Source organism: Durio zibethinus, chromosome 27 (assembly GCF_047325235.1).
Source record: "Durio zibethinus cultivar Kanyao isolate XHJ-2024 chromosome 27, ASM4732523v1, whole genome shotgun sequence".
Lineage (NCBI taxonomy): Eukaryota > Viridiplantae > Streptophyta > Magnoliopsida > Malvales > Malvaceae > Durio > Durio zibethinus.
This window is the reverse complement of record NC_143188.1, coordinates 14900317-14924091: the sequence shown is the minus strand read 5'-3', so window position 1 is coordinate 14924091 and position 23775 is coordinate 14900317. Positions and strand designations below refer to the sequence as shown.

The 23775-nt window shown below is 28.6% G+C and overlaps 2 protein-coding genes across 11 annotated transcripts; one reads left to right on the top strand and one right to left on the bottom strand.

The window, feature by feature from the left end:
• Positions 1-18159: 18159 nt before the first annotated feature.
• Positions 18160-21092, bottom strand: WRNEXO (Werner syndrome-like exonuclease). 10 transcript variants are annotated; one of them, XM_089756398.1, is made up of 8 exons: positions 20846-21092; positions 20578-20757; positions 19342-19472; positions 19058-19219; positions 18743-18853; positions 18526-18577; positions 18369-18424; positions 18160-18271 (listed from the first exon to the last, which is right to left on the bottom strand). In XM_089756398.1, exons 1-7 carry the CDS (start codon positions 21090-21092, stop codon positions 18402-18404), a joined length of 906 nt encoding a protein of 301 aa, XP_089612524.1. In that variant the 3' UTR covers positions 18160-18271; positions 18369-18401. The 10 variants fall into 10 exon arrangements, 9 of the variants coding, with proteins under 9 accessions (XP_089612524.1, XP_022723047.2, XP_089612528.1 ...); XM_022867312.2 differs by having other exon boundaries at positions 18369-18420; XM_089756402.1 differs by having other exon boundaries at positions 18538-18577.
• Positions 21093-21295: 203 nt separating this feature from the next.
• On the top strand, positions 21296-23293 carry LOC111280135 (large ribosomal subunit protein uL6m-like). Its single transcript, XM_022867313.2, has 2 exons — positions 21296-21433; positions 22712-23293. The coding sequence occupies exon 2, from the start codon at positions 22730-22732 to the stop codon at positions 23036-23038; it is 309 nt and encodes a 102-aa protein (XP_022723048.2). The 5' UTR covers positions 21296-21433; positions 22712-22729; the 3' UTR covers positions 23039-23293.
• The last annotated feature ends 482 nt before the right edge of the window (positions 23294-23775 follow it).

The following is a 23775-nucleotide window of genomic DNA, read 5'->3' as shown; positions in this document are numbered from 1 at the left end:
ATCGATGGAGACTGTTGGGAACTACAAAAGGCGACAGCAATGGTCAGCTGATTGGTGCATTTGTTAAGGAAAGTTAGCTTCTGATTTGACGTCGGTTCCTCATTTATGGACGCTTTCAACAGCTTTGGTCTGGGCCGTCTTTTTTCTCAAAAGGTTGAAATTTTGCATGTTGTTGAAATGTTCTTTTCAGCTCTTTGATGCGTAACAAATACGAATATATTCATTCTGTCTTTTTTTTTTATTCGATGACGAAGTTATTAAAATTAAAATTTTTAATTTTAATTATTACAATTAAAAAATTAATATTATACTAGTTTAGCATTATTCAAAAATGGTTTGCAACTCAACCTTAATATTAAATAACAAAAAAAATTTGATATTTCATTTTAAAAATATGATTTTTAAATTCAAATAAAGAATTCTTCAAAAGATGCTTTTACAAAAGAAAAGTATATTTCAGATAATTTTCCCTCTCGTCCTTTTTTTTTTTTCTTTCTTCATTTATTTTTCTTCTCACCATTTCCCTTCTTTCCAACAAACATGGTGTCAACCTAAATGCATGAAGGAACGAATGAAACATCAATGCCATTGTTAAATTACCTGTCAGAAGGAATTTATAAGTTTTTTTTTCCTGTTGGTACTTATCATTCAAGCTTTGAGGGATTGTGTTTAGGGATGATAACGGATCGGGTCGGGGTGGGATTTTACTCGTTTCGAACCCGACTCGACTTTAAACATGTAAAATTCGAATCCAATCTTATTCAATATTTTTTTATTATTTTTATATCTGAATCCGATCCGATATGATATTGTATAAAATTATATTCGATTCGATTTAAAATTAATAAAATATTATTTTTAATATAAATATAAAATTAAATACATAAAAAAAAATATATAAATAATTATAAAATTAAATAATTAATTAAAAAATTATTTTTATATATATCGGATCGAATATGATCGAATTTACTTAAAATTCGATCTCGATTTTTTTTTATATCACCCGATTTGATCCGATCCAATGTTTGATTTTTAAAAAATAAAAATTATTCTTAAAAAATCGAATCGAATCTAACCATCAATTTCGAAAAAAAATTTTTTACCTTCTTGGGTCGAAGAATGGGATGTTATTCTCTTTTCACATGGTCATAGGGTGATCGTACAATTACATGTCAGAGACATGGAAAATTGAAAAAGACATAATACAATTGAAGGCCCACGCAGCACATGCTTCACATTTGTTTTCAAATGTGTCAAAAACACCTTGACCCTTATAATGATAAGCATGATGCTACACTTTCCTCCTCCTCTTAAAGCCAAAAGTAATTAAATGTTTCCCATAAACATAAACTTAGAGTTTGGTATTTTGCTCTAAATTTAGGCTGCATTTGGATCACCGATTAACTACGACACAATTTAGAGCTTCAATTGTAAGTGAAGGATGGCGCGGTTTAGCCTTCTTTTCATCGTATTGAAACCTCCAATCGACATTGAAACTCAAGGGTCCGATTGAAAATCAATTGAGTGTTGCTAAATGTACTTTGGCCTTTTTTTTTTCTTTCACATATAAATTTTTTAAAAAAATTTTTTAAGTAAAATTATTTAATTATTTTTTTCACACAAATTTTTGGAAATAAATTTTCAAAAAGTTATAAACCTTTTTGAAAATTAATTTTCGAAAAATCTTATAACTTTTTGAAAATAGATTTTCAAAATATTATAAACTTTTTTGAAATTAAATTTTAGAAAAGTCAAATTTTCGAATAGATTTATGATTTTTTGAAAATTTATTTTTAGAAAGATTTGTAACTTTTCGAAAATTTATTTTTAAAAAATTATATAATTTTTCAAAAATTTATTTTTAAAAAATTATAAAACTTCATAAAATTGAGAGAAAGATAATTAAGTAGTTTTACTTAAAAAAATTTAAAAAAATTAGGATGTAAATAAAAAAATGGGGATGCATTTAACACCACTCAAATCAACCTCTCCACTACACCCTTTCTTTCCTCCTATGTCTTTGTCATCTTTTCTCTTTTTTTTTTTTTTTTCGTTTTTGCCCTTCAATGTATAGTGTAAAGATGAGAATGCCCCTTATCATTTATTGTCGAGTGGAACTATTTGTACCCCAAAAAACAATCAATACACTCCAAAAATTTTAATTAATAAAAAAATTATTTAAATATCAATTACTTAAATACTTTTTTGACCTTTGCACCCTGTTTTAGTAAGTTATTAAAAATAAATTTTTGAAAATTTTTTTAATATATCGAAAATTTATTTATGAAAATTCTTAAATTTTATCAAAAATTTATTTTTAGAAAACATTACAATTATCTGAAAATTTCAATGAATTTTTAGTATATTAAAAAAAATTTTGAACATTCATTTTTGAAAATCTTAACACTTTTCAAAAATTTATTTTTAAAATACTCAAATCGTTATCCTAAATTATACCTTTAAACTTAAAATTTTAAATATTTTGAAACTAAATATAAAATCAAATGAAAAAATAAAAAAAATATATTTTGGTTTGGGTGTAATGAGAAAAAAAGAGCGAGTGTTAATAATAGTGGGACGTGAAAAAATAAGCTGAGGTATAAATAGTACTACTCTGTATTGTCTTTTTATGCCTCTACCATCATTTTACTTTTCTTTTTTGCCTTCCAATGTATCGTATGGGACCAAAATACCCTTATAATTTAGTTTTTGTCTTTTTTTGTTAATTATATTTTTTATTTTTTATTTAGGGTTTTTCTCATAATATTTTTATAATTATATAATAAATCATTTATATATTTCAATTTATAAAACTTTAAACGTTATATAACATTTAAAAATATATAAATAATTTATTATTACATTTTTATTTTAAAGTCATTACTGTGCTTATATTTATACACATTCATTATTTATTTTAATATCACCGTTATAATAACTAAATCTCACATTTATTATTATTTTCAATCTCACTTGAATCAAATTTATTACTCATCCAAATGGATTCTTAGTGTTTCCCACAAACCCTAAACTTAGAGTTAAATGCAAAATTTGTTGGATATTAATTGTGAGAACGATTGAATGAACTCCGATTTTGGAAAAGATATAAAACCTTTATTATTAAATTAGGAAAAAGTGGAGGATAATTAGTAAAAATTAATTCAGATATTGTTGGAGCTATGGTAGCCTTAATTAGCTTTAACAATGGAATCACACTGTTACTTCGGAAGGAAATTAAAAAAAAAATGAAGCTGTAATTAGTAATTAAACGCGAATGTTTTAAGAAAAGCAAGCCTGGTTAGTTTCATCACTCTAAATAACATTATATTTTTTGTTCATTGGCACACCTCCTTCCATGGATTTAAAACTAATAATAAGTTTATATTCAATGCACAACTAATAATATATTCTTCATACGTTTGGATTTTGTTAACTGTGACGATGTTGTATTATAGTAAAGGATTTAATGATTGTTTAAAAAACACTTGTTAACATTGTCGTTTGATTTCATCAAATGTACTAAAAAATCATTAAGTTAAATAATGTTAATTTTTTATATATAATTACAAGAAAATTTTAATTTTTATTTGATAAATTTTTTTCGAATCAATTCAAATAAATTTATTTATGTTAAATATAACGAATTTATGAAAAATTATATTTTATAATTTCTCAACGGATTTGAATCCAAATAACAAAGAAAAAAAATACTTTTTAAAAAAAATTATATATGAATTTGATAAAAATAAAAATATATATTTTATATTTTTATATTAATACGAATTGTGACACATAATTTTTATATAAAATATATTATGAATATATAAATTATTAATATTTTACACATTACTCTTTATTTGGAGTGAAAACGGTACTAAATAAATAAAAAACAAAAGTTATTTAAGATTTTGGATAACTCAAGTGTTCTATTCTTATAAAAAATAAATGTGATAAATGTAAAAATCCACAAGGTCTACGTAAGGCAAGCCCAAAAGTGCCGTTATCCCACCAGTGGAAGATGCTAGGTGGGAATATACAAGGGAAAGTTCCAAACTCCCAAAGGGCATGCGCCTTAAATCCTTTTGGGTTCACCCTTGCCTTTTCATTTTGGCGAAAATAGCATAATTTTAAATATGATATAATAATATAATATAAAAATAATATAAAAATATATAACAAATAATAAAAAATATATATAATTAAAAATTTTTTATATGAACAATATATATATATATATATCAGATAATGTTAAAACCATAATTTTTAATTTAATATAAAAATATGGAGTAAGACATTTGTCTAAAATTTCCACTTTGGTACTTTGGACTTTAAATAGGCATTCAAATCTTTTTATCTTGACTTTGAGTGATGATTGATTAATGAAAATAGATTTAGGGTCAAAAATTATATGCAGTACTAAGATTATAACTTTCACACTTGCAAGTTTGTTAATTTAGACCTAATTTGGTGTTAATGATTGCAGTTATTGGTGATTATGATTTAAAGTTGTAATTGAAAGTAAACTCCTTGTAATTACAAATTTAGATAAGAACTTAGGATTGAGAACAAATTTGTCATAATCAAAATCAAGATCTAAATTGCAAATTTTATTTTTTTATACAAATTAAAAAATTGTAATTTGAAAATAAAAACAAAAATTATAAATATTAAGATTTGAATTTCAAATCCATTAGATAAAATCTTTTACGAGTGCTTATATAAATTATCTGAGCTTTTCGATATTACATTATATTTATGATCAAATTCAACGTTTACTATCAAACTCAACTTCAATCCCAATATAAAATGGGACATTAGTCTCCTTTTTTATAATGACACTAGGAAACTAGCATATGAAAAGTATTAGCAGTTGAAATTCATGTACCAAAAAATGGGTCTAGAAAATTGCAATTATTAAAATTTTTTTGGCTGGTTCGCACTGCTTGGAAATGGAAAAAAATTAGAATTTATAAACATGGTAATGGCTTTGAATTAAGTTGGAATGTTAAAGTTTAAGTTGAAATTTTTTTATATAAAAAAATCACAGCTTCTGATTTTAATATTAATTATCAATGGAGATTTGGCATTTCCCACGATTTCTTCAATGGATAAGAATGTTAGATCCTACCCAAATAGGATTCTCAGTGAATTTGTTGGCTGAACCAAAAAACCATTATTGTTCCATCATTTTTTTTAAATTTTTATTCGGTGCTAATTAAACTGTCTTATCATTTTCTTTACAAATTGATAGGTCTGAAATCTGAAAAAAAAGGGAAAACAAAATATATATATTGAGATTTAAATCTCATAACTGTTGGTTATTAACTTTAAAAATGATTATATAATAGGATGGAGATTCATTTATTTGCCAAGTGTTTGTGCCAAGCTTCAAACCAAGGGATAAAACCTTAAAACCACCACAGAGAGTAGTTAAAAGCAAATGTTGAGAGTTTTTTTAACGTTTGCATTTCGATGTTCAAATCAAAAGTTAATCAAAAAAGAAAATAAGAGGGAGAAAATATAAAAGTAGAAGAAAAATGATATGTTTATATGATATCTGGGAGACCCACGGTCAGTCTTACGGCCAAGATGATTGATTGAGCTAATTTGGATGCTAATCATCCACTTAAAGAGTGATAAGTCAGCAAAAAAAGAAGCTTTTTGGATAGGTTGGTGAGGTGATCGAGCTAATATGGTATTGTGTATATTAGATCAATTATAAATATCTCTGATTATTTACTAACAACCTCTAATTAAAAAAAAAAAAAGACCATTTTACTTTTTGAACTTAGAAATGCCCGCACCTAACTTTGACAAAAGCTAATGAATAGGTCGTAATTGTTTGTAGAAGTGGTTAGATTTTGAAACTTTGGGAATAAATTGCTTTTCCACATGTTTAGGCTTTGAGATTATGTGGTTCGTTTTGTTTTCTTTTTTTTTTTTTTTTGAAATTTTATGTTAATATGGTATTCTAAAAAAAAGGTCAAAGATAGATTGATTTGAGGAAAAAAAAAATAATAAAAACAAACAGACGAGAAACCATTTAATCGCTTTTTCAAATGATGGGAATGATAAGTTGATAGACACTTGTTAATGGTTTTATGATTTTAGTAGCACTAAATCGTTCGGCCAACATCCATTTTGTTTAATTCTTTTCATAGGGTTGACAATGATGCAATATGAACTTGGAGTTCCGTTTAATCGATTTATGTAATTTTTTAAAAGATAGTTATCATAATATGATTTTTTTATAAAATAATTTATATGAATTTGATATGAAAAACAAGTAAAGAATATGCTAAGTGGAGCCTCAATATTGACCAAATTTGTCATATTAGTTGTGGTATGAAAGAAGTTGGTGGTAATCCTCAAATTCAGTGATTCCAATTCCAACTTGTCATTGAGTATGGGTAGTTTGCTGTCATGCTTTTCCCCCAATTATCCTCTTATTTTAACGGGAAAACTGCTACATATCACACTAAAAAAGTTTGGTTATCTAGGAAGACTACTAGCAGTTAAATGAAGACTAGTAACTTCTAGTTTTTATCTTAAAAACTTAAAATTAAGGGATATACTGGTTTTTGCATCAGAGTATTGGCTCAAAAGTTATTAAATTTTAATAAATTAATAAATTATAATATATTTATTATTTTTAATTATATTAATACTTTTAGAAATTAAAATTATGCTCAATTTAATTTTGAATCATTTTAGTAAATTTTTTTTTATCATTTGAGTTAATTCAAATTTAAATCAATTTAAACTTAGATTGAACAGATTCGAATTATTATTATTGTTTTTATCAAATCGGGTTTATCAAGTTTAGAATTAGAAATATTGGATGGTAATGTTTATGCACACGCACACATATACTTTTTAATTTCGAAGTAGATGAAAAAAAAAATCTTTTCTCCTTTATTCTTGTTGAAAAGATCACTACCTAATTTCAAATTTTGTTTTGTTGAAGTAAGAACAATATAAAGTCACGTGAAATTTCTATCTACAACTGTCATAAAAAATAATTAGATAGATTCACATGATGTTCCTATTTATACCTATGATTAATATTTCATTATATTAATGCCAAAATAAGATTCATTGGGAGAAAAAGAATGATTATTACTTAGCATTAACAGGGATCAAAACCCACTTGACACCTTCAGCTGTGAAGGCAAGGTTGCAAGGTCTAATAAACTTTAACAAATATAAAACTTGATTAAGCATCTATATTGACTGAATTAGGTAACTAATTGTCGTAACGATTTTGGGACCGTCAGGGGTAAAGTGTTTTACAATAAAAAAAGAAGAAGAAAAGTCGCCACTAATCTATTTTAAGGTGTGATTGGTCACCAAAAAGTTTATCTTTTTAATAAAACTCTAAAAGTGGGTTTAAAGTTTATCAAAAAGATAAATTTTGATCTACGAAAAATCAGGTTGGGTTCGGAAGTCGATTATGTGTGGGAAAGGATTAGCACCTCCACAACGCCCATAAATTGGTACCATTTAATTATGCGTTATTTTTTGTGTTAGATAAAAATATTGAAATTTAACACCAATTCCCTTCACTTTAAAAAATAAATAAATAAATTTTGGTTAAAATTCCTTTTTAGGAATATTGAAGAAATCTTTAAGTTAAAGAATTATCTTAAAATTCTTCAACATTTAGGCAGAATTTAAAATAACTATTTTCGCTTAAGATTTAATACAACAATCTTTAAAATGAAATAACATTCTTTATAGAAAATTGTTTGTGACTCTCTAACATCTAGGCAGAATATCAATAATTATTTCCTTTATAATGTTATTTTTATTTTGTTTTAAAATTACACATTTTAAAAAGTAAGTAAATTAAATTAAAAAAAAAAACATTTTATACAAAAAAGTAAATAATGGTGTTATCAGATAACAAGTACAAATTAAAGACAGAGAAATACGAAATGAGCTTCAACAATAATATAGTGATGCATGTATGCCCATGGATATTATGCCAAATGATAAATGCAATTTAAAAAAAAAACGGATTCTTAAATATAATGAGGTCACCTTGACTCTCCAATATCTAGGCAGAGCTTATGTACGACTGTTTATATTTAAGATTTCATTTTATTATTATTCTTATTTTTTATTAAATAATTATTAACCTCATTATAAAGCGAATTAAAGACTCATGAGAAAAACTTAATGGAATAAGATTTCTTTAAATACTCCATCATCTAGGCAACATTCGAAAATAAATTACTCCACTTAAGATTTTTGCACGTGTCTTTAAGAATTTGAAATAGTTTTGGTTAGAGCTTAAGTTGAGATTTTAAAGGTTAGGGTTTCAAGATTTTGAAGATTTGAAAATGCATATCAAATTTGGGTCTTTAGACTTTTGGATTTTTAGGTTTTGAAGTTTAAGGTTTGGGATTTTGTATTTTTTGGGGTTTTTTAAAATTTTGGATTTTAGGGAGTTTTTAGAAATTGGGATTTTCAAGTTTTGGATTTTAGGGTCTGAGATTTTGGATTTTAAGGGTAGGGTTGCAAGTTTCAAATTTTGGGGTTTAGGTTTTTGATTTTAGAGTTTGAGATTTGGGGTTTTGATTTTAGGGTTTGAGGTTTGAAATTTTGGTTTTAGGGTATAAAGGATTTAGGGTTTTGATTTTTGAGTTTTGATGTTTTAGGGATTTGATTTTAAGGTTTGAGGTTTGAAGTTTTAGTTTTAAGAGTTTAGAATATTTAGGGTTTAATTTTAGGATTTAGAGGTTTGGGGTTTAATTATAGGGTTTGAAGGTTTGGGATTTAATTTTAAGGTTTAGAGGTTTTGGGGTTTAAAAATTTTAGGGTTTAGTTTTAGGTTTAATTTTAGAGTTTAAAGAAAACACGAACATCTATAAAAATCTCTAATATCTAGGCAGATTTTTTAAGCAAGTTCGATTTTCATAATTTTTAAACATTAATTAACAATTTTTCATATATTTCTTTTTTTATGAAAATTTATTATTATTATTATTATTATTATTATTATTATTATTATTATTACTTTTTTAATTTTTTTAATAATTTTTATAATTTTTTTTATAACTCTCCAACATCTAGGGGAAATTATTTTTAAAAGTGTGTTTTTATTTCCTCCAACATCTAGGCAGGAAAAATAAAATAATAAAATAAAAATATATATTATGTTTTAGATTATTATTATTATTATTATTATTTAAGTATTTTTAAGATTTTTTTTTGTTATTACCCTATTTTATTTTCATTTTATTATTAATAAAAATAATCAAATATTTATTTTAACAAATTTAAAAATTTATCATGCATAAATATATAAAAAAAACTCAAAATAACAATAATAATAATATATATAAAAAAATTTTTTACCTAATCGGTCCGGTCGAAGCTGGTCTGGATCGGTTCGGTAGTTCAATCTACGGTTCGGGTGATCAAGGGTTCAGACCGATTCAACTGGTTTGCTGACGGTTCGATATCGGTTCAAATAAATCGATTTTGAGCTAAGGTAGAAGCAAGTTGCGGGTTAGGTTGCACAGATATCAGTCGGGTTGCGTGAATCTTGGGTCAGATCCGGATCTACGCACGGATCTTCTCCTTAAGCAAAACGATGTGGTTTTATTGCTTTGGCTTCTATATAAAAGTCAACTTTTTTTTTGTGTTTCATTTCATCCTTTCTGTCAAAAAAAATTTTAGAGCTCCAAGAGAGCTCTATGGACTTCGCCGGTGTCCGACTACCGGCACTCTTGCTATCAGGCCAGCCGTCGCATCGATCACCGCCAGTGGTTGTCACCGGTCAATGAAAAACACCAAAAAAACTCCCAATCTTTCACCTCAATACCCTCTTTCCAGATCCAACGTTTGTTTTGTCAAAAACAACCCTGATCGACGTAGATCGAGACTCAAAGCTTTCGGTCTCCTTTCTCTTTCTCTTTTTTTTTTTCAAAATGAAACTGATGATTTTTTTACTTGTTTACAGGGCTTTCTAATGCCGAGGTTCCTCTCTATGGGGAAGACTGTTTGTCTTTGTTTTTTGTTTCTATTTTTGTGTTTTTGTTTGGGTATGGGTTTGGTAAAGGTTGAAGCTTGGTTGGGGTGCTAGTATGGGTTATGAGCTTGTTGAAAGGGGGGTTGGGTAGTGATGAAAGGTAAGCTCTTGGTATGTCCAAGAAAAGGTGTTTTGAGGTGAAGAAGTTGGGGGGTTTTTAAGGAGTTTCAAAAGGGGAACAGATGGTGGTTGTAGGGTGGCTGTAAAGGATTGGACAAGGGGCTGGTCGGGGGCGGTAGTGGCGTCGTACACCAGCCCCCTTGTTTTTCTGTCTTTTCTTCTTTTATTAATATTTTTAAATAATTTTTAATTTTAATTAAATTATTATTATTATTATTATTAAAATTATTATTATTACTAAGAATTGAAAATAGTAGATCGGGACAAAATCGGTGTCTACACTAATTGATAGCTAGGGATGTCGAAATGAATCTTGTATGAATCCTGATTAGTAGAATTAAAAGTTTAATGTTCTATCAACAGATCACATGATATTAAAAAAGATCAATGTTTTAAATTGAAAAAAATAAATTAATGGATATATAATCAGTTATAAAAAAAAGGATTTTGTGGATCGACATTTTAAATTCAAAATAATGTATAAATAAATTAATGAAAATATAATTTGATATAAAAATTTTATAAAACGATTATTTCATAATAACAAATATCACTTTTGTTAAACTTCCACACATCAATGTACGATCCCTTTAAAAATCAATGTAATGCATGTGATATTATCCCATATGTAATCTTTATCTATATTCTATTTAACTATCATGATCAGCTCTTGGTCCCTTTTATAGAACACTAGAAATGAAGATCTTTTCCTTTCAATCGAAAAAATAAAAGAAAAAAGAATAAAATTTGAGAAAGCTGCTTATTACCAACCAATTAATCATGGTATCTTTGCTTCAAATTCAATTACATAAAAAAGGGTTTTGACCTTTGAAAAGAAGAAAAAGAATATGGTTGATGTCACACTCATTTTACTAGTAAAAGCAAGTCACTATCCTAAAAAGAAACATTAGTTTTAGAGGTTTTGGTATTTAGTGGGATCACCCACTCTTTATTTTCCAAGAACAAGAGATTTCATTTTATTTAATGAAAAAATTCAAGTCATTATCTTTTTTATTTTAAATTATCGCTCGAACGTCGAATTTTAATTATTAAAATTAAAAATTTAATATTTTATTAATAGATTATAGGACGATTATTGGCATGTGAAAGTCAAATTAAAAATATTTTTGATGTCTTCAATTCCTCATAAAAAATCTTTAAATTAACAAATTAAAGATGAATTATTAGCATAATTACCTTCAAAAATAAAGAAAATTACACCTTTTATGAATAAAATTAACATGAATTAATGACATAAAGTTGTAGGCTTCCATATTTGATATTTTCCAACATTATGCAGACGACCAAAATTAATTAGCAAATAAAATAAATGGGAATCTTACACAAAATTGCAAATGTCTTTTTCCATTTGTAAATTGCCTGAGTGGAAAATTGAAAGAGACATCTCGCTTCTTGCTTTCTCTCCCTCCATGCAAATTGTCGGCAGACTGTATTCCATAACCCTTGCTTATTATGTCTTGGCAATTAAAAAAAATGGAAAAAAAAATTGAGATGTATTAATCACTTAAATTAATTTGTTTTTTTTTTTGTTTATTGAAATATGTATTATCAAAAAATATGCATAGAGATTTTTGAAAAAAATAATTTATGCATGATTGAAAATTTTTTAATAAAAAAATCAAACTAATACATTATTATAAATGAGGCATAAGGATTATATAGATTAGTTGCATTTCAAACAAGTTATATGACATCAGACCGCCCTTAAGTTTTTCATTTTCATTGTAGGATGTGGAATTATGCCTAATTAATATATGAATAATGCCTTTTGAATTAGGAAAGGAATGGTGGTGACATCAATAGAGATGGAGATGGCATGGATCTTTTCAATTAATAGTTTAGAAAAGTAATTTAAACTTTTAATTTAATTTTTCAAATAAATATAATATGATAAAAAAATAATCATGAATAAATTTAAAATTTAATTCAATCAATTTATATAATTAATTTTAAGAATTGATATTTAATGTTTTGGATATTTATTATTATTATTATTATTATTATTACTCCTTCTATCTACTTTTTTATCTATTTTTTTGAAATGTTTCAAAATTATATCTTATTTATTTTTTTAACTATATAAAATTCTTACAATTTGATATTTTAAAATTATTTTTTATGATTTTTTTATTTTTTAATATTAAAAATAAAAAATTTTAATTTTATAAAAGAATTTAAATTTTGATATAAAACATATTAAAATCAATTTTTTTTATTTTTATCAAAATTAATATATAATAAATATTTTAGGACGAACGAAATATTATTTTGCTTTTATCTTGAATCAAAGGTCGGTATCAATAAAATACAAGAAGGTTAAGGCGTATTAATAATTGTATTTTTGAAAATAAAAATGATAGTTATAGTTGATTATTTGTTTTTTTTTAATTTGAAATATTTTGATATTTGATAATTATTTTAAACTGCAATTAATTTAAAGTTAAATGATTCAAATTCTGTAAGAAAAAATATATTTTTAATATTTATTTTTTTATTCATAAAATTTAAAATTTATTTAAAAAATTAAAATTTTTAATCACTCGAATCCTCGTATGTTGGAGTAGTGGTTGATGCATTACGGATTTTATAAGGGCCACTCATTTGATTAATTTATTGTCTAGGAAAAGCTCTCAATTGTGATGGGCCTGAATCCAAGGACCGATTAGATCATCGATGGAGACTGTTGGGAACTACAAAAGGCAACAGCAATGGTCAGCTGATTGGTGCATTTGTTAAGGAAAGTTAACTTCTGATTTGACGTCGGTTCCTCATTTATGGACGCTTTCAACAGCTTTGGTCTGGGCCGTCTTTTTTCTCAAAAGGTTGAAATTTTGCATGTTGTTGAAATGTGCTTTTCAGCTGTTTGATGCGTAACAAATACGAATATATTCATCCTGTCTTTTTTTTTAATTCGATGACGAAGTTATTAAAATTAAAATTTTTAATTTTAATTATTACAATTAAAAAATTAATATTATACTAGTTTAGCATTATTCAAAAATGGTTTGCAACTCAACCTTAATATTAAATAACAAAAAAAATTTGATATTTCATTTTTAAAATATGATTTTTAAATTCAAATAAAAAATTCTTCAAAAGATGCTTTTACAAAAGAAAAGTATATTTCGGATAATTTTCCCTCTCGTCCTTTTTTTTTTTTCTTTCTTCATTTATTTTTCTTCTCACCATTTCCCTTCTTTCCAACAAACATGATGTCAACCTAAATGCATGAAGGAACGAATGAAACATCAATGCCATTGTTAAAGTACCTGTCAGAAGGAATTTATTAGTTTCTTTTTCCTGTTGGCACTTATCATTCAAGGTTAGGGGGGGTTGTGTTGGGTCGAAGAATGTGATGTCATTCTCTTTTCATTAGGATGGCGAATTAACTCATCTCCGATGAGTTTTGATCCGATCCGACATTATAAGATTAATTTTTTTTTTTAAATTCAAGTTTTGGGTCGGGTTGATTCGAGTTTATCTAAAATTCGATCCGATCTGATATTATATAAAAAATTATTTTTTAATTAATTATTTAATTTTTTTATTTATATATATTTATGTAATGATATTTTTAAATATTTATATTTAAAAAATAATATTTTATTAATTTCGGGTTGAGTCGGATTCGAGTATAAAAAAATAAAAAATTTTTGAGTAAGATCATATTCAAGTTTAATAAAAGATAAACTCGGATCGGATTCGGGACCAACAAAACCCACCCTGAACCCGACCCGATGTCAACCTTACTTTTCACATGGTCATAGGGTGATCGTACAATTACATGTGAGAGACATGGAAAATTGAAAAAGGCATAATATAATTGAAGGCCCACGCAGCACATGCTTCACATTTGTTTTCAAATGTGGCAAAAACACCTTGACCCTTATAATGATAAGCATGATGCTACACTTTCCTCCTCCTCTTAAAGCCAAAAGTAATTAAATGTTTCCCACAAACACAACTTAGAGTTTGGTATTTTATTCCAAATTTAGGCTGCATTTGGATCACCGATTAACTACGACACAATTTAGAGCTTCAATTGTAAGTGAAGGATGGCGCGGTTTAACCTTCTTTTCATCGTATTGAAAACTCCAATCGCCATTGAAACTTAAGGGTCTGATGGAAAATCAATTGAGTGTTGCTAAATGTACTTTGGCCCTTTTTTTTTTTTCTTTCACATATAAATTCTTTTAAAAAATTTTTGTAAGTAAAATTATTTAATTATTTTTTTTCACATAAATTTTTGGAAATAAATTTTCAAAAAGTTATAAGCCTTTTCGAAAATTAATTTTCGAAAAATCTTATAACTTTTTGAAAATAGATTTTCAAAATATTATAAACTTTTTTTAAATTAAATTTTAGAAAAGTCAAAATTTTTAATAGATTTATGATTTTTTGAAAATTATTTTTAGAAAGATTTGTAACTTTTCGAAAATTTATTTCTAAAAAATTATATGATTTTTCAAAAATTTATTTTCAAAAAATTATAAAACTTCATAAAATTGAGAGAAAGATAATTTAGTTTTACTTAAAAAAAATTAAAAAAAATTAGGATGTAAATAAAAAATGGGGATGCATTTAACACCACTCAAATCAACCTCTCCACTACACCCTTTCTTTCCTCCTATGTCTTTGTCATCTTTTCTCGTTTTTTTTTTTTTTTCGTTTTTGCCCTTCAATGTATAGTGTAAAGATGAGAATGCCCCTTATCAGTTATTGTCAAGTGGAACTATTTGCACCCCAAAAAACCCTCAATACACTCCAAAAAATTTAATCAATAAAAAAATTATTTAAATATCCATTACTTAAATACCTTTTTGACCTTTGCACCCTTTTTTAGTAAGTTATTAAAAATGAATTTTTGAAAATTTTTTTAATGTGTTGAAAATTTATTTATGAAAATTCTTAAATTCTATCAAAAATTTATTTTTAGAAAACATTGCAATTATTTGAAAATTTCAACGAATATTTAGTATATTGAAAAAGTTTTTGAACATTTAATTTTGGAAACCTTCAATAATTTTTAAAAATTTATTTTTAAAATGCTCAAATTGTTATCTTAAATTGTACTTTTAAACTTAAAATTTTAAATATTTTGAAACTAAATACAAAATCAAATGAGAAAATAAAAAAAATTATAATTTACCTATAATTCTAAGCTTTCTAACATCAAATGGGTGATTTGGATTTGATTTGTGCTTTGGTTTGGGTGTAATGAGAAAAAAAGAGCGAGTGTTAATAATAGTGGGACGTGAAAAAATAAGCTGAGGTATAAATAGTACTACTCTGTATTGTCTTTTTATGCCTCTACCATCATTTTACTTTTCTTTTTTGCCTTCCAATGTATAGTATGGGACCAAAATACCCTTATAATTTAGTTTTTGTCTTTTTTTTGTTAATTATATTTTTTATTTTTTATTTAGGGTTTTTCACATAATATTTTTAAAATTATATAATAAATAATTTATATATTTCAATTTATAAAATTTTAAACATTATATAACATTAAAAAATATATAAATAATTTATTATTATATTTTTATTTTAAAATCATTACTGTACTTATATTCATACACATTCATTATTTATTTTAATATCATCGTTATAATAACTAAATTTCACATTTATTATTATTTTCAATCTCACTTGAACCAAATTTATTACTCATCCAAATGGATCCTTAGTGTTTCCCACAAACCCTAAACTTAGAGTTAAATGCAAAATTTGTTGGATATTAATTGTGAGAACAATTGAATGAACTTCGATTTTGGAAAAGATATTAATGCTTTATTCTTAAATTAAGAAAAAGAAGAGGATAATTAGTAAAAATTAATTCAGATATCGTTGGAGCTATGGAAGCCTTAATTAGCTTTAACAATGGAATCACACTGTTACTTTGGAAGGAAATAAAAAAAAAATGAAGCTGTGATTAGTAATTAAACTCGAATGTTTTAAGAAAAACAAGCCTGGTTAGTTTCATCACTCTAAATAACATTATATTTTTTGTTCATTGGCACACCTCCTTGGATTTAAAACTAATAATAAGTTTATATTCAATGCACAACTAATAATATATTCTTCATACGTTTGGATTTTGTTAACTGTGACGATGTTGTATTATAGTAAAGGATTTAATAATTGTTTACAAAACACTTGTTAACATTGTTGTTTGATTTCATCAAATGTACTAAAAAATCATTAAGTTAAATAATGTTAATTGTTTTTGTTAATTTTTATCTGATAATTTTTTTTTGAATCAATTCAAATAAATTTATTTATGTTAAATATAATGAATTTATGAAAAATTATATTTTATAATTTCTCAATGGATTTGAATCCAAATAACAAAGAAAAGAACATACTTTTTTTACCACTTGAGACGAGCATATGTTCATAATAATTTTAATCTTCAACAAGTGCTTTTGGACAATATTCCATAACATTTATATATAACAAGATAGACCATCTTCATTGTACTCAAGAGGAGTGTTGGTGATATGCGTGTCTGGTTTTTGATGTTTTCTAGGATGTAAAGGTAATCCATCAGATCTGCAACTTCAATTCTTTCAAGCCTTATCTGTAGCAGGAATTCAATGTCATGTGGATTCCCAATTGCTACTTCTTTTGGCATAAAAAGCATTGAATCTGATTAAAATGGTCTTGAGTAGGGGTGTAATCGAGTCGAGTCGAGTCAATATAGTAAGAAGTTCGAGTTCGAGTTCGACTCACAACTCGTGACTCGATACTCGGTTCAAACTCAATCGAGTTTTATTTTTCAAACTCGAGCTCGATTCATGATCGAATTCGAGCTACTCAAACTCGTTTGATTAAGCTTGATTAATATGTAAAAATAAGCTCGATTCATATACTCAACAAGAGTTCTATTGTTTATGCTCGAGTTCGAACTCGAATTCGAAATATTTTATTAATTAAAATAATAAAAATATATTTATATATAAAAGCTCGATTAGGCTCACGAGCTATTCAAATCAGATATAAGAATACTTGAATTCGACTCGATCAATAAGTCGAGCTACTTGAGCTCGAGCTCGATTCGATAATAATCGAACCGAATTCGAGTTTTCTTCTAATCGAACCGAATTCGAGTTTTCTTCGAATCGAATCCCAATATCTCGAGAGTACTAATGTATCATTTACATCCCTAATCCTAAGGACCTAGACTAATCAATTTGCTTGGCACTGTTCCGGTAATGTAATTATTTTTTTTAAAGAAAAAATATATTTTTTCTTGTATTTTGCTTGAAGTAAAATTCTGAGGTTTCATTTTAAAGGTTTTAAATTTGAATCACAGGTGAGATTTATGAGATGGAAAAAAAATTATTTCTCGTTTTAAAACTCAAAATCATAGTATCATTTTTTTTTTTTGAATTGTGAAAATTTAAAAATTTAAAAACATTTAAATATTACCCAAAAATGTTAATAAAAAATTCGTAATTCAAAATGAAAGCCAATTTAAAGGATTCGATACATTTAAGATGATAATCTAAATCAACTAAATTAAATCTTGATTTTTTTTTTTTAATTTTTAACATACAAATTTGATGATATTGCACGAGTTTTCTTTGGCATGGGGCAAAAGGGAGAAAAAAACAATGAAGAAAATAATGCCATATGGTTAATGATTGCTCCAAAGAGGAAGGTCCCAATGGTTGTTCTCTTAGCCATGTGCTTAGGCATGTGGCTTGTTAGATTTTTGAGTAACAACCAGAGAAAATGGAGGTTCATATGGACCAGAAATTAGGACATGTTAGCTTTGATCAAAGATTTTGTTTTTCTGAATCCGTATTTACTTCAGTTGATTTGTGCAGTTATCTTTAAAAGAACCAGTTACCTTTAAATCCAAGCAACAAAAGCATGGGCTAAAACCCGAACTCATTATGTCATGGATAAACTCATTCAGCACATTGAAGGTACATGAAAGGCAGAGGCACAAGGAGTATTTGACAAACAAATAAACATAAATAGATCATGCTAAATCGATAAAAATAAAATGTTTGTTCTGAAACACAGATATTAGATTCCGAATGACGCGAATCATCTTTGCTGGAACATGGCATAGTTAAGCTGTATACATTAAATCATATGCAACAGCATATAAACAATGAATTCCCATGTGGCCAAGAATAAAAACAAGGAATTCCCAAATAGGCAAATACTGAACCTCTTTGTTTCTTGGCCTTTGGCTCGCTTCTCTCTATGAAACTAAGAGAACTCTGCCTTGAATTAAAACAGAATGGTGGCAAACCCCAAATCTTTAACTTAATAAGGATATTATACAGAAAAATGTTAAAACAACGAAAATCATTGTGTTAGAATACCTTTACTTTTACCTGCCGGATCCTTTACTGCATCAGGGAGGTTCTTTAAGACCTGCAATGCAACAAAAAAAATACTTTTTAGTAAAAAATGGAAGCAAAAGATAGTGCTGTATGTAATAACAATTTTAACAGTGATAATAACCAAAGACTGACAATGAAGTCAAACAATATCGAAGCCTCTCTACATTTATGATAGACGGTGATATAGTAATGTTACCTGATATAGGTGCCATGAAGCGAAAGCATCTGTTGCTGCATACTGTAGTTGCTCCTTGGATAAAGGATACAACTCCCAGTTTCCCAGCCTAATTCTCTTGGGCTTCGGAAGCTGCAATACTCAACTTTTAATAAGATTTCCCAATGAAAGTGTTCAGCCTTGCTGCTTAAGGAAAGTTTAAACCAAATATCTAGGTCGAAGCTAAAATACTAGTACTATTTACCAGTTGAGAACTAATATCATATTAGGGTTATATAAGATGAAAGACTGCTTCAGTGTTCTCCAGGCTTTCAAATAGCTAAATTAGATGAATACCTCTTTGCAAACAAGCTTCTCAGTGAGGGCTGCAAGACTCCAATTTTGGGGATCGCTATTGAGCTTCTGATTTGCCAGATATGAAAGATCTTCCACAGCTTTGACAGATACATTATAGTCCCTGAACACCTTGACAGCATCGCCACCAATTGCAACTCCAACCTGTTCATTTGTGAGCATAAATTCGAAATGCTAAAAGCTAAACATACAATCCCAATATAGAAAGTCAGGAATTTAGGTAGACAATAAAAAGACATAAAGTCAAGAGTAAAGATATTACTTACTTTTATAATTGTGGAATCCCCAAGGAGAACCTGCAGACTTTGAGGTATTCCAGAATGAATAATATGCATCACATAACAATACCTATTGTCACAACATATCTGCATGACTGCAGCCTTCCCAGGCAAAATACCTGCAGTCTCAAAATTCCAACTATAAATAATTATCCATACAGTATAATTTAATACAATTTTAGCTTAACTCCCCTATAACCTTTGCAAAAAAGCTTAAAAAAATGAGAATAAAGATTCTTAATCAGAATATGAAGCTCTTATATATAATTGAATTGGATGCAAGGAAGCAACCAAAGTTTTTGGTTCATAAACCACTAGGCAGCATTGTAACCAAAACCCCTTTGTACATCGAGATGCAGGAAGAAGTTCTACAGATGTGATTGAAAAATTAGGAAGTAATTATTTCCCCTTTTATCTAATCCCATACTCTGCAAAGTCCCATAAAGTTATTCCCATCCCCCTTAACTACTGAAATTGATAGAGAGCCAATGTCTATAGTAACTACTTTTGATGAAAGGTCAAGAAGGCAAGACAGGAACCAGATAGACAAGTGATATATTAGGAGGTGGTTGACCACATTAGTCCCTAGCCTCGAAGTACAATGGATATTTAACCATGCGTACTAATGCAAATTCAATGTGTTCATGTTTCAATGCTATCTTCTAAATGCAATCTGACAATGATTTAAACAGGCCACTTCCACCAGAAGGTAAACAAGAAGAAAAAGAATCACCAACATAGAATAAAATTTACAAATAAAAAACCATTGAGGTTCTCATGGTTATAGCCTTAAGAGGGAATGATTGATAATGGCCACACCAACTCATGAAACAGGGAGTAAAGAGTGCCTAGCTTCTGCTTTAAAAGACATTGTAGCAATGCTGCTTTATGACAAATTGAAAGGCCTTCATCAAGGCAAGGATATAGCAGGACATCAACAAACACAAGGCATAAATATTTAGTTTCAAAATATAGCATACCACAATGTCTAAACAGCAAAATTACAACTGATTAAAAACAAGTAATTACAACAATGCAATACCAATTCTAACATAAAAATTCTATCTATAAAGAAAATCATGTAGTTTGCGCTGAAAAACAGTTGGTTTTTCACACATTCTTTCTAAGGAAACAGAAAAAAAAAACCACAAAAACACAAACAAAAAGGATGATATGAAATGAATGTAGCAAGACAAGGAGGGTAGGGAAAGCAATCAAGCAAACCTCTTTGGAAAGAGGGTTTCCACTCAATATCAAACCCTATAGAAACTTGACCCATTTCTTTTTTCTGGATTTCAAGAACTTTCAAAAGCTCCATTGCAGCTTTTTCTACCTCAGCTTCTGTTCTGCTATACAGAATTTGACCTCCAAATCTCAATAGCGGATATTTAAACCTCGGACGAGCTGCCAAATCAGAAAATCAAAGGGTTTACTAATTTATTTGATTCAAAATTGTGAAAGAAAAAATGGGTAAAGGAAGTGATAGCAATACCTTGACAGCGTGAGAAGGAAAATGGAAATGAAGGTGGTGGAGAGACAATGGAATCAGGTAATTTCCGGCAGGTTTGGGGGTTGTTTTCTTGGAGGCTGGTGGACTGGCGTTTCTTGACGAGAGAAGATGGAGAAGAAGATGAAGAGGACTGAAGAGTGGCTTCAATGGCGTCCATCAATTGGATCACTTCGGCAGTGAAATTCTGGTCCCAATCCAAACTAAAACTATTGGTTTCTTTGAATTCCATTTCGACCACTGCAATGGAAATGGGTGGACATGGAGGCAAAGGGAACTCGGAACTTGAATGGAACCAGTTTGGGCTTTACATGGGCCAAAACGTTGAAAATCGCTTGACACACTTAGCCTTAGCCCAGGTTATAGAACGTTCACAATTGTCTTCCACTCTCTCGAGTCCCTAATCACACCAAGCGGCGCCCCTTCTCAGCCAGCCCTTCCTTCCCCAGTCAGCAGCAACGGCAACGGCAACAGAAACAGCAACAGCAACAGCAGCGAAGCTCCTTTAGGATTGAACAGTGAATTAAACAGAACCATAACTGGTGGTGCCAGGGGGAGGAAGCAGTAGGCAAGGTCTGTATTTCTAGATTTTTTTTTTTTGTTTCATGTGTTATTAACTGTTTATCTTTTTCTTTGTTTGACGTTGAGCAAGATAATATAAGTGGGTCTTGTCTCAAAATCTTTGCAAAACTCTCATGGCAACGTCAGATTTCTTTAAGCCATCGTAGTTCATATTATTTTAGAATTCACTTTATGTTTGTTCAAAAGGACACAACATAGAACTGTCTGTGACAGCCAAATAGCCATGCTTTTGCCTTCTTTCAACTGCAGTTTCGAACCTTGAAGCAAACTAGAATCTGTTAAGCAACAAATTCCAACTTCAAAGTTGGTTCTGATCAACTTATGGCACCAAATGATCTAAGTAACTTTTCTAAGCTGCCCTGTTAACTTTTCTAAGTAACTCCAGGTTCCGTTTTTTAAAAAGGCAATGTATTGGTGTGGGAAACCTTGACTCAAAGCTGTTATAGAACCACATTTTGTTGTAATTAATTAAAATTTTGTTGCCTTCCTGTTTAACAATTGGTTCTTGATTTCTGTATGTTAGTTAGGTGCCAGTTTTTGCTTTTGCTTTGGGTTTTTGCTTGCGGATAAATGCCTTTTTGAAGAATTAATCGTCTTAGATGACAAAATGAATGATTTTACTTCTTTGTATAACGTTTGTATTGTACTCGGTGCTGCATTCTAATCATTTTTCATATTTAATTGATTATGATTTTGCTCTTGCACTATTGCAACCTTTTAAGAAGTAAAATGCAAGTAACAAAAGCCATACCAAGGTATGTAGAGGAGCCTCTTTTCTTGTCTATTAAGGTTCAATCCTTGTGTGATAGGAAGCACTCCGTTATGGGAGAGTGCACCATTAAAATCACCCGAAGAGGGAATTAGGGAAATGCTTGGGAATAACCTGAGTAAATTACCAAAAGAAACAAAAACCAAATGGAGCTTTAGTCTTTTTCCTCTTAAAATATACTAGTCATGTGTAAAATATTAAAAGAAACATAAAAAAGTTTTTGCTCTTTGTTATCCATGAATGTGAATTGCAATACCACAGATTTGGGATGTCTTTTCTACTTTTTAACTTTTAAGTTGTTACTATTCTCACTTGAAGTTCAAAGTAAATAATTGTTGTCTCAGAGATGCTAACTTTCTAATTTATCGCAACCAAGCTTTGAGAAGCCAATATGCAAATATTAAATGATTTATTGGAGTTTCATGGCTCTTTTATTTCCTTTGTGTCCACATTTGTTTTTCTTTCCTTACGATGATCTTTTAAATGACTACACTTATCAGGTTGTTGTTTCAATCATCATGGAGGCTAAATTCTTTCGCTTTCTTAAAATTGTTGGAGTTGGGTACAAAGCCAGAGCTGAAGCAGAGGGAAGGCTCTTATTTCTCAAACTGGGATACAGTCATGAGGTTGAACTTACTGTTCCTCCAGCTGTCCGCGTTTTCTGCTTCAAAAACAATGTAGTCTGCTGCACCGGACTTGACAAGCAGAGGGTGCACCAATTTGCTGCTACTGTTAGAAGTTGCAAGCCTCCAGAAGTTTACAAAGGCAAGGGTATAATGTACATTGATGAAGTTATCAAGAAGAAACAAGGAAAAAAATCAAAATGATGGCTGAGGTGCATGATTCTTATTTTGCACAAATGTATTGGCTAGTTGATGTGACTGGAATTGCAATGCCCTCATTTGCTATAACTGAGTTGAATCGATTAAACAAATCATAGGCATTTTGGAATTCTTAACGGCTATTCAATAATTTTTAGAGTTCAATAAGTCACTGTATTCTGATGTGTTGGATTGATGTCTTCAAAATCAGAGTTGGATAAGGTGATTCTAAGCTGGTGTTAATCAGAGTTGCTTCATTTTCTTTTCCCTTTCTTTTTTTCTGTTTTTCCGCTCAGGACATTAACTGAGGCAACATTCCAAAAGGCCCAAATGCTGGTAATGACAGCAATAAGAGTGGATAGTATTTAGTTCTAATACTTGTGCTTCATTTTGGACATATAGCCAGGCACTTCAAACGAGGACGCGAACTCCTCAACATCAGACTTGAGCTCTTCAATCTCCTTCTTGTTGTCCAAACCTTTGTTGAAGTCCTCCAAGAGCTTTCCATACTGCTTTTGGATGTTCGAGGTGATGGTCACATCTAGTAGTGCCTGACCATGTGCCTATATTAATGAACACAGATGGCGCAAAATGTAAAAACAAACACGGGGAGATGCATGTTTCGCTTTGTATGCACGTGATTGAAAATGCATGGCGTGGAATAGAATAGAAATTAAAGCTCTGGCAAGATGGGATGTTTGGCAGTTTGAGGAATAGAATAGAAACGGTGAAAGAAGAGCTCC